The sequence below is a fragment of the Panthera uncia genome, assembly GCF_023721935.1.
Source record: "Panthera uncia isolate 11264 chromosome A1 unlocalized genomic scaffold, Puncia_PCG_1.0 HiC_scaffold_17, whole genome shotgun sequence".
NCBI lineage: Eukaryota > Metazoa > Chordata > Mammalia > Carnivora > Felidae > Panthera > Panthera uncia.
In genome coordinates, this window is record NW_026057577.1 from 110,994,327 (window position 1) to 111,010,215 (window position 15,889).

General features: G+C 49.4%; 1 protein-coding gene across 1 annotated transcript in view; it reads left to right on the forward strand.

Annotated features, from left to right (window-relative positions):
- PDE6A (phosphodiesterase 6A) overlaps nt 1-15,660 on the forward strand; it is a 62,555-nt gene extending 46,895 nt beyond the window's left edge. The window contains exons 18-22 of the mRNA XM_049648034.1: nt 9,890-9,953; nt 10,239-10,313; nt 12,098-12,181; nt 13,697-13,844; nt 15,320-15,660. Coding sequence (XP_049503991.1) covers nt 9,890-9,953; nt 10,239-10,313; nt 12,098-12,181; nt 13,697-13,844; nt 15,320-15,399 — 451 coding nt within the window. The 3' untranslated portion in view covers nt 15,400-15,660. The remainder of the gene's footprint in view (nt 1-9,889; nt 9,954-10,238; nt 10,314-12,097; nt 12,182-13,696; nt 13,845-15,319) is intronic.
- Nucleotides 15,661-15,889: the final 229 nt, after the last annotated feature.

Sequence of the window (15,889 nt, forward strand, 5' to 3'; positions counted from 1 at the left end):
TCTCTCTCTCTCTCTCTCTCTCCCTGTCTCCCCCTCAGCCCGTCTCCCCAACTCATCCTCTCCCTCTCTCTCTTCAAAACAAAAAAATGGCCAGAGACAGGACTTCACTGATTGCAAAAGCCAAGGTAGTTTTAATTGGAAGTCTTCAAACTGAGGTACACGAACCACTCCTACCCTCACTCCCAGCCCAAAGCCTTCCAAGAATTACAGGGGCTCTGATGGCCTCAAGGGAGTCAGCACTCTCTTTCTTAATATTATCTTCCTAAGAAAGCCCCGGAGGTGAAACACTGTCAGTTCTCTTACTCTTCTCCCTCTTTACAAAATAAAGTCATGCGTATTCGGGTTGGAAAAGCAAATCAGATTCTTTCTAACAAAAACAAGTCTGATCTGCTTGCTTTAGTGGACAGTAACTGATGGGCATTTCCAATTATGTTATGTGGCAAACATTTCCTTAAGTTCAATGAGTCAAATCTGCAGCTTCTAAGTTTTGAGAAGAACAGTTAAGACCTGTTATAGGATGGGGGGCACTTGGGTGGCTCAGTCAGTTAAGCATCCGACTTCAGCTCAGGATATGATCTCACGGTTTGTGGGTTCAAGCCCTGCATTGGGCTCCGTGCTGATCGCTCAGAGCCTGGGGCCTGCTTCAGATTCTGTGTGTGTCTCTCTCTCTGTCCTTCCCCATTTGTACTCTGTCTCTCTCTCAAAAATAAACATTAAAGGGGCACCTGAATGGCTCAGTCGGTTAAGCGTCCGACTCCGGCTCAGGTCATAATCTCGCGGTTTGTCAGTTTGAGCCCCGCATCCGGCTCTGTGCTGGCAGCTCAGAGCCTGGAGCCTGCTCTGGGTTCTCTCTCTATGCCCTCCCTTGCTCATGCTCTGTCTCTCTGTCTCTCTCAAAAATAAATAAACATTAAAAATTAAAAAAAAAACATTTAAAAAGTTTAAAAAAACTTGTTATAGGATAAAAGCACTTTATAAAAAATATAACACTGGAAGATATATTTGTTTATTTTTTTTAAGTTTATTGATTTTTGAAGGGGAGAGAGACAGAGCATGAGCAGGGGAAGAGCAGAGAGAGAGGGAGACACAGAATCCGAAGCAGGCTCTAGGCTTGGAGCCGTCAGCACAGAGCCCGACGCAGGGCTTGAACTCACGAACCGCGAGATCATGACCTGAGCCAAAGTCAGATGTTTAACTGACTCAGCCACCCAGGTGCCCCTGGAAGATACATTTAAATTAATAATGTTTTAATTGACCTCACCCATTCTGAGTATATTGGCTTAACCAGAATGCCTCAGAGAAAGTGCCAGCGGTGTGATTAATAGTCATAACGAGGAGCCTTTGTGAAATCTTAATGGCATGCTTCCCAGAAATTGACGAAGTGAATGATTCTAAGGTTTGCTTCAAACAAAATTGAAGGAGAACCGAATTGAATTGTCAGCTGATAGATCATTCAGAATAATGATCACAGTATACTTTTTTTCACAGTTGATCTGAAAGAATTGGGTGACATCACTGTAACAAAACTTCCAGTCCCACGGCTTCTAATTACTTGCGTCTATAAAAATTTAAAAAATTGGCATAAAACACATGCTAAGTCCTATCTTAGTCTGGCAATAAGAAACATTCATTAACTGATGTTCCAAAAATAGCCCCTCCCGTCTCATTAAGAGATGAATTCCCCAAAAAATTTACTTCGAGCATTTAATAATTATTTCTAAGGCCAGGTAATATATTTTGTTGTATTGATTAGTTGTGTAATACAATAGATTTTAAAAAGGTTTTAGGGGCGCCTGGGTGGCGCAGTCGGTTAAGCGTCCGGCTTCAGCCAGGTCACGATCTCGCGGTCCGTGAGTTCGAGCCCCGCGTCAGGCTCTGGGCCGATGGCTCGGAGCCTGGAGCCTGTTTCCGATTCTGTGTCTCCCTCTCTCTCTGCCCCTCCCCCGTTCATGCTCTGTCTCTCTCTGTCCCAAAAATAAATAAAAAACGTTAAAAAAATAAAAAATAAAAAATAAAAAAATAAAAAGGTTTTAATACTTGAAGGCCTATGGTCAAAGAAAATATCTCCAGTGATATCATTCCAATTAATGGGCACATTTGGTTGCAGATTAAGTATGAAATGGTGGTCCGTGAAAGACTTCGTGTATTTACATGCTTGAGAGTCTTTCATTGGTATGCATATATACACATATACATGCAGACACATATATACTTGCATATACACACATGTACATATACACACATGCATAAAACATTAGGATAAAATCTGTGAGTGCAGTCAAGGGGAAATACAAGCTTATGGTGAAAAGGAAAGATGTAAAACCCCAGACTCTTAAAGAAAAGCTTGTTCGTGTATTTTTTAAAAAATTTTTTTAATGTTTTATTATTTATTTTTGAGGGGGGGGGGGCAGAGAGAGAGAGAGACACACAGGATCTGAAGCAGCTCCAGGCTCTGAGCGGTCAGCACAGAGCCTGACACAGGGCTCTAACTCATGAACTGAGAGATCATGATCTGAGCTAAAGTCAGACGCTTAACTGACTGAGCCACCCAGGTGTGCCATTGTTTGTGTATTTTTAAATGGATCATGGGCTGATGGTTGATACGAAACTATGAGGTCCTTTAGATTCCTCTGTATTTAAAGAATGATGTAACAATTTCATTCTAAAATGCCAATATTTACAATGTGCTGCAAATTAGACCCTTTGCAAATATTTAAGCTCATGATGAAATAGTCATCAACTTAAAAACGCGTAAGAAAGTAAGCAGTTTTCAAAATCCTTCAGGTAGGCACCGAGTAGAATGTTTGAAGACTTGTAAAGCAGGGTTTCTCAACCTTACGGTTAGTTATGAACACTATTGACGTCTGAAGACAACTCTGTGTCGCAAAGAGCTGTGCATTGTAGGATGTTTAACAGCATCCCTGATCTCTCTCTACTAGATGCCCATGGCAACCTCCTCTTTAGCTGCGATACACAAAAATATCTCCGAACATTGCCAAATAACCCCTAGGGACAAAAATAGTCCCTGACCAAAAGCCACAGCTCTGAAGTAGACTTGGGGTCCATACATGACATATAATTAGAGCTTCATACCTGGGTAGAGTGTGGCTGTTACACGAAGGGCTTCGGCACCAGGGTTCAAGTCTCAGCTCTCTCACTCATTGCTTAGTGTGACTTTGAACAGGTAACTTCGCCTCTCTGTGGCTCAGTTTCCTCATCTGCTCAAAGAGCGTGAAGGACCCTACCTCATAACCCTCGCTTATGGATTATCATGGGGGCTGAGCTGGGGCATGGAGTGCTGTGCTGTTCTGCTCACAGCATGCAGTGGTGTTGGGAGCTTACTGTGGTTTGATAAGATGTATGTACTTGTCTTTGTACCCAGTTCCCCGACACAGAGCTCTAAAACCCTTGGAATTCTCCGAGTGGTAAGAGTGATAGGAGCGTCTTTTGTTCTAATGAGGTGACTCTGGGTGGGATCTGGAGAGCTTCAAGATGGGGGCTGATCACCAGAAAGACCAAGCCATGAATAGAAGCTTGGAACTTTCAGCCCCACCCCCAGTCTCTGGGGAGAACAGAGGGACTGGAGATTGAGTTAGTCACTGATGGCCAATGCTTACACGATAAAAACCTCCGCAGAAACCTCTGGACAGAAGAACGCAAAGAGCTACAGGGTTGCTGAACACATGGAGGTGCTGGGGGGGTGACAAGTCTGAAGAGGGTGTGGAAACTCTGAATGCGCCCCACCCCCACCCCATACCTTCTCCCAGGCCTCTTTTCCATTGGCTATACCGAAGTATATCCTCATCATGAACTGGTAAATATGAGTTTCCCTGAGTTTTGTGAGCTGTCCCAGCAAATTTTTGAATCTGAAGGCGGTGTTTGTGGGAGCCCCCGGCTTTGTACCCTCATTGGACAGAAGCGTGCGAGGTAACTTGGGGACGTGATACTTGTGACTGACTTCTGAAGTGAGGGCAGTCTTGTGGGGACTGAGCCCTTAACCGCCTGGAGTCTGACAGTTCACGTCAGGATTGAACTGTGGGACACAAAGTTGGTGTCAGAATTGTTTGTGGTGAGGAAAAAACTCAATGCTCCCCCCACCCCCAAGTGCCTTGATTACCTTGGAGGGCTCCTATGCTCCCGCCCCCTCTAGTCTGAGGTCCACACCTAACCCCTTGACACATCCTAAACCAACTGACTTCCTCCAGCTGCACAGCTAGTTCTGAGGCCACCCTACTTGGGTAGATTTACTTTGGGCCGAGGTGTTAAAGTGACTCCAGACTGAGGGCACGACCGCCCGTTCTTCATGAAAGTCTTTCCCTCTCCCCCGAATTTCCGGTTTCACTCCTCGCAGCCTGACCAAACCGTGAGTTGGGAGGGCTTCGGGGTCCTCTCTAGTGCTGGGGTGTGAGAGCTGCCCGCCTGTTTTCATTCCCCTCGTGAGCTAAAGGGCCTCGTACGTGTTTAAATATGTGGGGGGAACGAATCAAAAGAAGAAGACTATTTCCTGACAGATAAAAAGTGTAAGGAGTTCAAATTTCAGAAACCATAAATAACACTTGCTTTTTCCACAGAGGGCCACATAATGACTTCGGTGGGTCCTAGGCACTGTTGCCTCCGTGGCTTTTTCCACCATTAAAATAAGTTTTTAAGGGGCGCCTGGGTGGCTCCGTCGGTTAAGTGTCCAACTTTAACTCAGGTCGTGATCTCATGGTCCAGGAGTTTGAGCCCCAGGTTGGGCTCTTTGCTGACAGCGCAGAGCCTGGAGCCTGCTTCAGATTCTGTCTCCCTTTCTCTGCCCCCTCCCCCAAAAAATAAACATTTAAAAAATTTTAAATAAGTTTTTAAAAAATGATATTTTAGGACTGTGTTGGTATAAAGACACATAATGCAGGTTGAATCACTCTTACATATTCAGCATTATTGTTTTGTTTTGTTTTTTTTTTTTCTTCTGGCTTTAAGAGAAATGAAAACTCCGGGCACCTGGGTGGCTCAGTCGGTTGGGGGGTCCTACTTCGGCTCAGGTCATGATCCCCTGGTTCATGAGTTCGGGCCCCGTGTCAGGCTCTGTCCTGACAGCTCAGAGCCTGAAGCCTGTTTCAGATTCTGCGTCTCCCTCTCTCTGCCCCTCCCCCGCTCCTGTCTGTCTGTCGGTCTCTCTCTCTCTCTCAAAAAATAAGTAAACATTAAAAAAAAATTTTTTTAAGTAAAAGGAATTAAAATTCAAACATTTTCATGGGCCCCTAAAGTATCCTGGGCCCTAGGCACTCTGCCTTTACTTACCTATGGCTGCATTTGCATCACTATGCCAGAGCTGAGTAGTTGAAATAGAGCCCACGTGGTCTGCAAAACGGAAATCATTTACAAGCCGGCTCTCTGGCTAGTGTTTTACAGATGAGAGAGTGAGGACCTGGGAGACTGCATGACTTACCTCGTGTCCCACGAGCGTTACTGGAGGGTCGAGGGCTGAAGCCTGCCACCTCCCCCTCTCCTGCACACCCACAGCTTTCCCAGGCTTCCTTAGGGACTCCCCCGCAGGCCACGCCCTCCAGGCCAGGTGCAATTCCAGGAGTGTCTGAACACCTGGGCTGGGTGGGCTGGGATGCTTTCCAGGGCAGGGGCAGCCAGGGTCAGGGACAAGTGCCACTGGGCCCCGCACAGCGGAGCCGAAGGAACATTTTTGCCTGGAGGATGGACCCGGTGAGCAGGAGCTCGGCTTCTTTCCATCACCCCGCCCCACACACCTGCGCAACCCCAAACAAAACGGTTAATGTGATCAAGCTGATGCTAATGAAGATGAGGACAATGTGTGCACTTGACAGAATCATCTTATGTGATGGCCACAGTCCCCCCAGGGTGAATATATGCCCTTGAACCGTGTGAAATCGCTGCCTTTTGATCGTGTTTGACCCACAAAGTCAGAATTTCATGGTCCCATCTAATACGATTTATCTCCCTTTACACGGGAACAGACAGACGCTCAAAGACATTAAGTCGAGAAGAGCTGAGATCGAGTTGCTCTGATTCCACAGCCCCACGTGGCTTTTTATAGACCGCTCTCCTGCCAACTCGACGCCCCCCTCCTCCTGAGGCCTCTCGCTTACCCAGAGGCTGAGGCCCACGTGTCTCCATACACAAAGCCTTCGTGACTTACTTGTGCTCTCTTCTCTGCGTGGTAGCCTCGCTGTCTTTTGCTCTCCCCCATCCTGACACCTCCCTCTTCCGGACTTTGCATGTCTCATCTATCCCCACACCCTGTCCAGTTTACTTCTTAAATGCCTTATCTGGACACTTCCTTTTATTGCCACCTCTGTTTCTGGCCCTGGTCCTGTAGGCTTTCCTGGCTGGGCTCCCTGCCATGTCCCCGTCCCCTCCACACTAATGCCACAGCGATCCCTGTAAAATGCAAATCTGATTGCTTCACCCTTCTGTTCAAACTCTTTAGCGGCTTTTCCTGTTGCTGTAGGCATGAAGAGGGTCCCTCGCCAAGGCCCAGGATCTGCGGTCCCACCCTTGCTGTCTCTTGGGCCTCATCTTACCCTCTTTCCTGCTGCTTCTTTCCTCCCACCTTCTAGCTCTTTGAATGTGCCCAGCTTCCTTCCACCAGGGCCTTTGCACTGGCTGCTCTCTCCACCTGGAATGTGTTTCCGCACCTGCTTCTTTGCCAGATTCGCGGCTACGCTGCCTACAGACATCGGCTCTCCGGTCACTTCCTTGAGGAAGCCCTCCCTGCCTTTTCAGACCTATTCTCCTAGAATAGAATTCCTTTCTTTCAGAGCACCTGTTTGTTTACACGTTTACATTCATTTGTGTGGCGAATGTGTGACTCCCCAACTTGTCTGTAAGGTCTCTGAGAGCAGGGACCCTGTGAACCAGCCCCCGCCTGGCCCCTGCATACCAGTACAGGGTGGATAGATGGAGGCTTCCTACCCTCTGGGGAGCAGGGAACTACCTCCTGCAGGACACCCTGCCCTGTGGCGATCTCGCATACTCTCCACCACATCGCTGCTCACTGTTCCCACTCTTAGAGAGCTCCTATGCACTCCTCAGGGCCCCGCTCCACTATCTTGCATGCCCCCTGAGCTAGGCCAGTTGCACTCACCTTTGGATATTTTTTTTTTCCTCTTCCACCTTGTACTTCTTTCTGCCATCTCACTTAGCATATTGTGATGACAGTTTTTTACTATCTTTTCTCTGAGTGACTGTGGGCTCTCTGCCAGCCTCTCTGGATGCCCAAAACCTAGCACGGCACCTTGGCCCCACAGCACCTAAGGAGGTGGTGCTGAAGTGAATACAATGCCTTGTCTTTAGGGCACGAGGCTTTTGATTTGCTTCTCTGGCGCTCAGGTGGCCTCAGTCACCACCCGCCCCCGCTCCCCCATTCCCAGGCACACAATCTCTGTCTGTAAAACACTTAGGTTATGTTTCCCCAACTGTGGGAGTGATATTCACATGATCTCTCCAGCCAGGGACAATAAACATCCCGTGCTCTCGGGACACCTAACCTCTGACGGGTAACAAGGAACCAGTGACTCTCGTATGCGTGGCCGAACATGCATTTGCTTGGCTTATTTGATGATAGCACGTCTACAACACTTGATATTAAGCATAGGGTGCATATTTTGAAGCTATTCCAAAGTATAAAGGGGTTTCAAAGGAATGAATGCATTTCTGAAAGCTTAGTTACTTAACGAGTTCCACGAATTTTGGAGGGTTTGCTTAATGAGACGTAATTAAACCTGTTAATATTTCATGAACGGCTCTTTATTGAGGTATAGCTGACACGCGCTGTTGCATTGGTGTCCGATGTACAACATAGCGATTTGACGAGTCTATAGCCTCTGCCCTGCTCCCTGCAAGTATAGTCCTTGCCATCTGTCACCATACAGCACTGTTACGATACCATTGACCGTACTCCCTATGCTGCCCTTCATCCCCAGAGCTTACTCCATAACTGGAAGCCTGTATCTCCCACTCCCCTACACCCATTTTTGCCCATTCCGTCAGCCCCCCTCCTCTGGCAAGCATCAGATTGTTCCTTGAGTAATTCTGAAGGCTTCCCAGACCAGCTTCTGTAAAATATGCCAGATATAGCTGGTTACTTGTAAAATCGTCCAAATAGCAAGGGCGCCAGCCTTCTCCCCTCTCCCGCACCCCTGCCCACCGAGTCTCACCAGATCAGGCTGACCCCGCCAAGGTGGCTTTCCCAGCCAGCAGGCACGGCTGCAGACCAGGCCCACCTGCCCGAATCACTGCGGCATATCCCCCCTCCTTCCTTCCCACCCTCTCCTTTCTGTTCCACCCTCCAGGTATTGCCAACCTGCGTGCCTACAGCACGGCTCTGAAGAGGCCACGGCTGGGCCCTCAGCCTTCAATAGCTCTCCATTGCTTATCGGCTACCGCTTACACTTCCCAGCTTGGAATGTAATGTCCACCCCACATGGCCCTGGATGCCCATCCCGGACGTTCATGCCACTCTGCCCCCATTCTCCGGAACACTTTCGCAAATTCCCTCCGTCCTCCAATGCTTTGTCCGTGTCCCTCTTTGTCTGTCTTATATTGTGCCTACCTAGATTATAATACCTGTCTTAACCTTCTTCCTATTCTTGTGAAACTCTTTTAGGAGTTTATCTTTCTTCTTCTTTTTCTAAATGTTTATTTATTTTTGAGAGAGAGTCAGATGGGGAGACGCAGAATCCGAAGCAGTCTCCAGGCTCTGAGCCGTCAGCACAGAGCCCGACGCGGGGCTTGAACGCACAAACCGCGAGGTCATGACCTGAGCTGAAGTCGGACGCTTAACCAACTGAGTCACCCAGGCGTCCCAAAGAGTTTAATTTTCAATCCTTTCCTTCTCTAATCCTTCCCTCTACTTCTTAAGACAAGGCTTCCTCGAAATGACTGATGTGGCACTTGGCATGCCGGGCATTTTTAATGGGGGTGATCATCACCCCACTGAGGGCAAAAAGCGGTTCTTGGTGGAAGAGCAAAAAAACCTCAGATATTACAGTGATCTGTGACCCTCCAAACAGATATACAGTGTGTCCATGGTATTAACATTTCCTGCTGGAGGGAATACAGAAAAAATGTCTGAAAAGGCTCTCTGATGTGAATGGTGGAGAATGACCAGAAAAAGGTTGAGAAACATCGGTCTCTCCTAAACAGGAGAGAAAGAACTCCGAAGAGGTGCTGAGATCTAAATGAAATGGATGTTTTAAAAGGCCAAGAACAGTCTGTGTCACATCATAAAAACCCCATATACGTTCATGATAACCGCCAGTATCTATCGTGCACATGCCAGGTCCAGGCACTCTGCCAAGGTTTACACACATGTTCTCAGGTGAGATCTCATGATCTCATTTAACCTTGCCCCCGTTTCATGTACCATTATTACTACAGATAAGGAAACTGAGGCTTAGAGAGGTTGGTTTAATTGCCCCATGCCAAACTCTTGGTAATTGACAGAGGCAGGATTTTAACCTCCGTCTGACTTCAAAGCCTGCCCTCCAGATGCCTCGCAGAAGTGAGCCCCTCACTCCTGGTGAGCCCTGGGAGCACTCTCCCGCACAGAGGGAGGAGAGACTGTTAAAATTAACCAGTGCTTGCAGCCTTTTTTTTTTTTTAATTTTTTTTTTTAAGGTTTATTCATTTTTCAGAGACAGGGAGGGACACAGCCTCAGGGTGAGGGGGAAGGGGTAGAGAGGGAGACACAGAATCCGAAGCAGGTTCCAGGCTCTCAGCTGTCGGCACAGAGCCCGACGCAGGGCTCGAACTCACAGACCGCGAGATCGTGACCTGAGCCGAAGTCGGACGCCCAGCCGACTGAGCCACCCAGGTGCCCCACACTTGCAGCCTTCAATAGCTCTGGGCTGATGGATGGTGTCCTTGTGTCCAGGGCCATGATGATGACCGCCTGCGATCTCTCAGCCATCACCAAGCCCTGGGAGGTACAGAGTAAGGTATGGAGCCCTCCTGACCTGACAGGAGGGGAGTCCCAGCATCACGACAGCAGCCGGTGCAGCTTGGACTCCAGCTCCAGAGGCGGCCCCGCTTCGTCTCCTCCTCCTCTGCCAGGACATGGAAGCCACTTTAGTGCCCTCTCCAGTGATGACAACAAAGGGGGTGGCGAGGCAGGGGTGGGGTTGAAGCGTTTGCTGAGCTGGAAATGCCCCCAGGAGGGGTGGGAGCAGGGGCAGGAGGATGGGAGCTGCGGCTTGACTTTTTGGGGGGGTTGTCTGTTGCAGGTAGCTCTGCTGGTTGCTGCCGAATTCTGGGAACAAGGTGACCTGGAGCGCACAGTGCTGCAGCAGAACCCCATCGTGAGTAGGGGATGGGGCGTCAGCCTGATGTGGGGTGTGTGTGATCTCACCCTGACACACAGACGGGCCCCCTGACACAGACATGTGTGATCTTACCATAGAGATGATCTTTTCCTAATACACTGGTCGTCCAGGCATGGTCCCCAGGCCACCATCAACCTCATTGCTAGGGAACATGTCAGAGATGCCAATTCCCGGCCCCCATCCTAGACCTACCGCAGCAGGAACTCTGGATGTGGGCTCAGCAGATGTGTGCCCTCCTAACCGACAAGCCCTCCTGAAGTCTGAGAACCCTGCTCTAATGTACTGGCTCACTCAGCCAGGTAGAGATTGACAAGTGAACCCCAAAACAGAGTTCCTTTCATTTCTCACAGTCCAGGGGACCACCTCCCCAGGCCCTGTTCTAACAGTCCAGAGCATACAAGGGGAGGACCTGGTCAAGCTGAGCACCCATCCATGTTGAGAGCAGGCGTGGCAGGGACAGCCGGTGGGCTCCCCACCTGAGATGGGCGCCCCCCCCCCCCATGAGAGGTTAGCCAAGTGAGGGCGGGGCTAGGAAGTAGAGGCAGGGTAGGAGGGAGAGACATTCTGGGGACAGAGCCATTGATGGAGATGGGGGCAGGGGAAGCCTGTGGCAGAGCAGAGAGCACGCTGGGGCACCCACGTGAGGCTTGGACAGGGACTGAGGGGGGGGGTACAGGCAGTGAGGGTTGTGCAAGCCCCAGGGCGGGCAGGCAGGGAGCGTCCCAACCTGAGTAGCAGGGGGCCACTGGTTTGGATCTCTCTTTTTTCTTTCCCAGGTTTTAACATGTGGAGAGACCAGTGAAAGAACCGTAGAGACCCCACCAGCCAGGTTCAACTGCTAGTGAGAGTCAGCCATTCTCGTTTTATCTATGCCCCCAGCTCAGGCATTTTCTTATCTTTTGCCTGAAGTGTTTTAAAGTAAATTCCAGATGTTATCACTTCTCCCCTAAATACTTCAGTTTGCCTCTCTGAGAGATAAGAAACACACACAGTATGCAAGCACACACACACACACACACACTATCATTATTACGCTCACAAAATTAGTAATAATTCTTTAAGGTCATCCAATCCTCAATCTCTGTTTATTTTCCCTGATCGAGTGAAAAAAGTAATTAGGTTGATTTGTTCAAATCAGGATCCAGTCAAGGGACCACATTCCCTCCGGTTGTTATGTCTCTCAAATCTCTTTCAATACATAGCAATTTTCTCCTCTTTTTTTTTTTTTTTAATATATACGTGGCATGTATTTATTTGTTGAAGACCGTGGGTCTTCTGTTGTGTAGTTGCCCACATTCTGGATTTGGTTGATTGCACCCTCATGGTGTTATTTAATATGTTCCTTTATCCCCATATTTCTTGCAAACTGCTAGTCAGATCTGGAAACTTGATGAGTTCAGGTTTAGTTGGGTGTTTTGTTTTGTTTTGCTTTGTTTTGTTATGAATAAGAATGCTTCATAGGTAGGGGCGCCTGGGTGGCTCAGTTGGTTAAGCAGCTGACTTCAGCTCAGGTCATGATCTCACAGTTTGTGAGTTCGAGCCCCGCATCAGGCTCTGTGCTGGGAGCTCAGAGCCTGGAGCCTGTTTCAGATTCTGTGTCTCCCTCTCTCTGTTCCTCCCCCACTCACACTCTGTCTCTTTCTCAAAAACAAAGATTAAAAAATTAAAAAAAAAAAAAGAGAATGCTTCTTAGGTAGAGTAGGTCCTGGCATCATGCCAAGAGGAGCCGGGTACAGTTAACTCTTTCTCCTCCATGACAGCCCATGATGGACAGAAACAAGGCAGATGAACTTCCCAAGCTTCAGGTCGGCTTCATTGACTTTGTCTGCACCTTTGTCTACAAGGTAGGTCCTTTGCTTTCTCAGGCTCAGCAAGGTGTCCTTGATAAACCCAGGATTCCCAACAACATCAGGAATAATAAACCCTGGCAGGTGGGTGACCAGCGGGTGATAGTTTACAAAGAGCTTCTCATCTGCAATGGCATTTGGTCCTCAGGACGGTCCAACGGGGGTCTTGAGTGGTAATGTACCCAGGCCAGAGTCAGGAAAGGGGGGAGGCCATGGGATGCACGCCCTCCTAACTTCCCTGGTTGGTGGAAATGTGACAGGTCAAAGTAGCCCAATTGTCAAAAGACAATCTGGAATTTCTTTGAGCCAATGCTCACGGGTAAAGTCCTCCTCCTGGAAACCCACTGCTTCCAACTCTGTGTTATTTGTGCCACCACCCACCGCCCATTAGTCATTTTTATTTCGGCCATGTTACACATGAGGAGGCAGAGGTCAGAGATGAGAAATGACAGGGCCAGCATCACTGGAGGCGGCCTCGAGCCGGGACTAGAGCCGGATGCCTGACCCTGGTTTAGGGCTCTTTCTGCTGCACTAGGGAGAAGGGCACATGCTCTCAGAGCAGACAGGGGCCACTCTGTCATAACATGGCTAATTGGGGTGCTCTGAGCAACAAGGTAGAGTCGCCGTGCTCCCCACTATCATCAGCAATATTATAAACCGGGTAGGCGAGGCCGAGTGCCCTCCATGTGCTATCACAGCCCTGCGAGGATGGCTGAGGCAGAGCTCTGTAGGTCATCGCCCCGCGGTCACACAGTTTGTGGCGGAACTGGATCCAAACCCGGCAGCTCTGAGCACAGCCGACTCTGGCCGGAACTCCACGGTGGACCCTGGATTTGCTGTTCTCACCTTGAGCAAATCTACTCCATCAACCTGCACTTTGATTTCCTCACCTGAAAATCCCAGAGGGATGCATCCCGTTTTCCCACCTCCCAGGAGTATCTGGGGATCAATGGAGATAAAGCACTCCATAAACTGCAATGTACTGTGTGCTCAAGGCATTATTTGTATTCTTGGAGCTAAGAGACTTTCAGAATCCCCTTCGCAAATCCCAATTTCATTCAGCAAATGTTTTCTGGTGTCTTTATCCCCCAGACACTGTCTTTTCACCCCAGTGAACAAGGCGCCGCTGTCCCTGCCCTCTCCAAGTTCACAGCCCCTGGGGGAGACGGGCAAAGGGAGTCATTACAATGAAATGAAATGTGGAAGAGAGGCTTCTGGAGCTTCTAACAGGGGACTCTACTTACCCAGAGGGTTCAAAATGGTGAAGAGGAGAGGGCAGCAGATCTGGAGGGGTCCGGAAGCCAGGTGAAGGACATGGGGACTGCCACAGGAGGGTTTTAAGCAGGAGAGGGATGGACGGGCTCTTGCACTGCAGCCCTCCCCCCACCAGTATCAGCATCCCACCGCCCCAGGCAGCTCATTCCCATGCTGGGCATTCTCAGCCGTGCCTCCCCCTCGGCTGGACCCTGGGCCATGCCCCGCCCCCAATGCCAGAGGCTCTCTCTTTTCCAGGAATTCTCCCGTTTCCATGAGGAGATCACTCCCATGCTGGATGGGATCACCAACAACCGCAAGGAGTGGAAGGCGCTCGCGGATGAGTACGATGCCAAGATGAAGGCGTTGGAGGAGGAGAAGCAGAAGCAGCAGGCAGGCACGCAAGGTTTGTGGACAGGGGAGACGAGGAGCCCTGTCCCCACCCACTAAACACTCACAGCCTGGTCGCAGGGCCCCATACGTGTGGGCCCGTCCAGGCGTCCCCACCTCCTCTGATCGCTCTCATTCTGCATTTTGGGGCGCTGAGGCTTGCTGACATGAAGTACCATGGCCAAACCATACAGTTAGTAAGCGGCAGAGCCTAGTTCCCAAGACTGAACCTTCTACCAAGGATTTCCGGCTGCCCCCCAACCAGTGTAGGACAGATTCCAATTCCAGGGCTGTGGACATAGAGCCCTACCCAGGGGCAAGGGAGAAAACCTTTGAAGGAATTTTAGGGGCCCTATTTCTGACTGTCTGATGTTTGAGTAGTGTCTATACCAGCACGAGCCCTTTCTTGCACACCCCCGGTGATGGAGGGCTCACTACCATGCATAACATCCTCATTCCGTATCAGTGTTAGAAAGCTCTTCCTTGAACCACAATTCTCCTTGTGGAAGCCTCCACCTGGCGGCCGCAGCCCTGCCTTCCAGAATCAAGTGGGATGTTTGCTCCAGCCCTTCCCAACTGAGAGCACATTCTCCCTCCCTCCAGTCATTTCTTTTACTGATTGTGTGGGTCCAGTTCCCTCGTGGGACATGACATGTAGTCCTGGCCCCCCTCTGACTTCCCTCCTCTGCACACCTGCCCCTCTGCCCACCTTGGTAACGCGGACACTGTCACGGCTCCAGTTCTGCTCGGGGCATCGTGGGGTGATTCCAACCTGGTGGCTGCAAATGTGGGGCTACCATTTACGTTTTGCAAGCCGTGCTGTCTGCACGGCCCCAGTGTCCTATACGTGACAGTCATCATAGATTTGTACGGTTATTACAATTTTCCAGAAATGGCAGTAAAGTGTCCGGAGGACGAGGCATCTTTTTCTCATTTGCAAATTATCTTTTGGGCTAGCGGCAGCTCTGTGCAAACTCGAAGCCTGCAGATGTCTTTTGTTTGGCCTGCCTTCTGTTCGCGTGAATTTGCTGTCCGCGTTTTAAAACTGGGATATTTCCGATTTTGAACATCCAAATCTCCAACATTTCTTTAAGAAAAAAAAATATATATATATATCAGTATTTGGCCACACCAGTCTGCTTTTCTACAGGACAACGATTAGCTGGAGCTGAGTGGCAAATGCCCCCTTTAGACAGGATAGGGGATCGCTCTGGTTTGCCACCGCCTCGACACCACCCACTGCTGTCTCCCAGACAGCGTGCCGAGTGTTGGTGGGTCATTTATCATCACCATAGTGGTTCCCTTTTTCTTAGTGTAGAGAAACGGCCTTGGTTCCTCGGATTCTCCTGACACTTGGCTCGCCTTCTGCATGTGTGGTTGGTTACCTGTTGGCCTCCGAAAGCCCCCGAGTTTGCAACTCTTGGTCTAAACCAGGGCGAAAGGGAAGCGCGCGCCTCCTCTCACCATGTGTATTCTCTTTCTTGTCCGCAGCGGCGGCGGGAAATCAGCCCGGGGGCAACCCCAGTCCAGCAGGGGGCGCACCAGCATCCAAGTCCTGCTGCATCCAGTAGCCCAGCCCGGCATCAGCTGACCAGAATGGTCCCACCCTCGTGGAAAGAGAATCCCCCAAGCCGGCAGAAACCCAAAAACCTTCTTGAGAAGTAAAAGAGTCCTAGGACTTGAAAGCGGAACGAGAATTTAGCTTACATCCTATCTAGTGGTTTTTCTTTCCATCATTTTTTTTTTTTTCAGTTTTGAGTACTTTTCTCTTGCGAGAAAACCAATCACCCATCCTTTTCCATTTCTTTCGCATTTTTTCCCTTAGCTGAAGTCATTTTTCTTTTCAGCTTGATGGTATTTTGTTTTTAAGTTTATTCATTTAAGTAATCTCTACACCCCATGTGGGACTCGAACTCACAACCCCGAGATCAAGGGTCTTCTGCTCTTCAGACTGCGCCAGCCAGGGACCCCTTACCTGAAGTATTTACCAGCACATTTCAGACGTATCATTTCGCTCCTCCGTTACACATCTTTAAAAACATCCGGGCGTTTTCTAATATA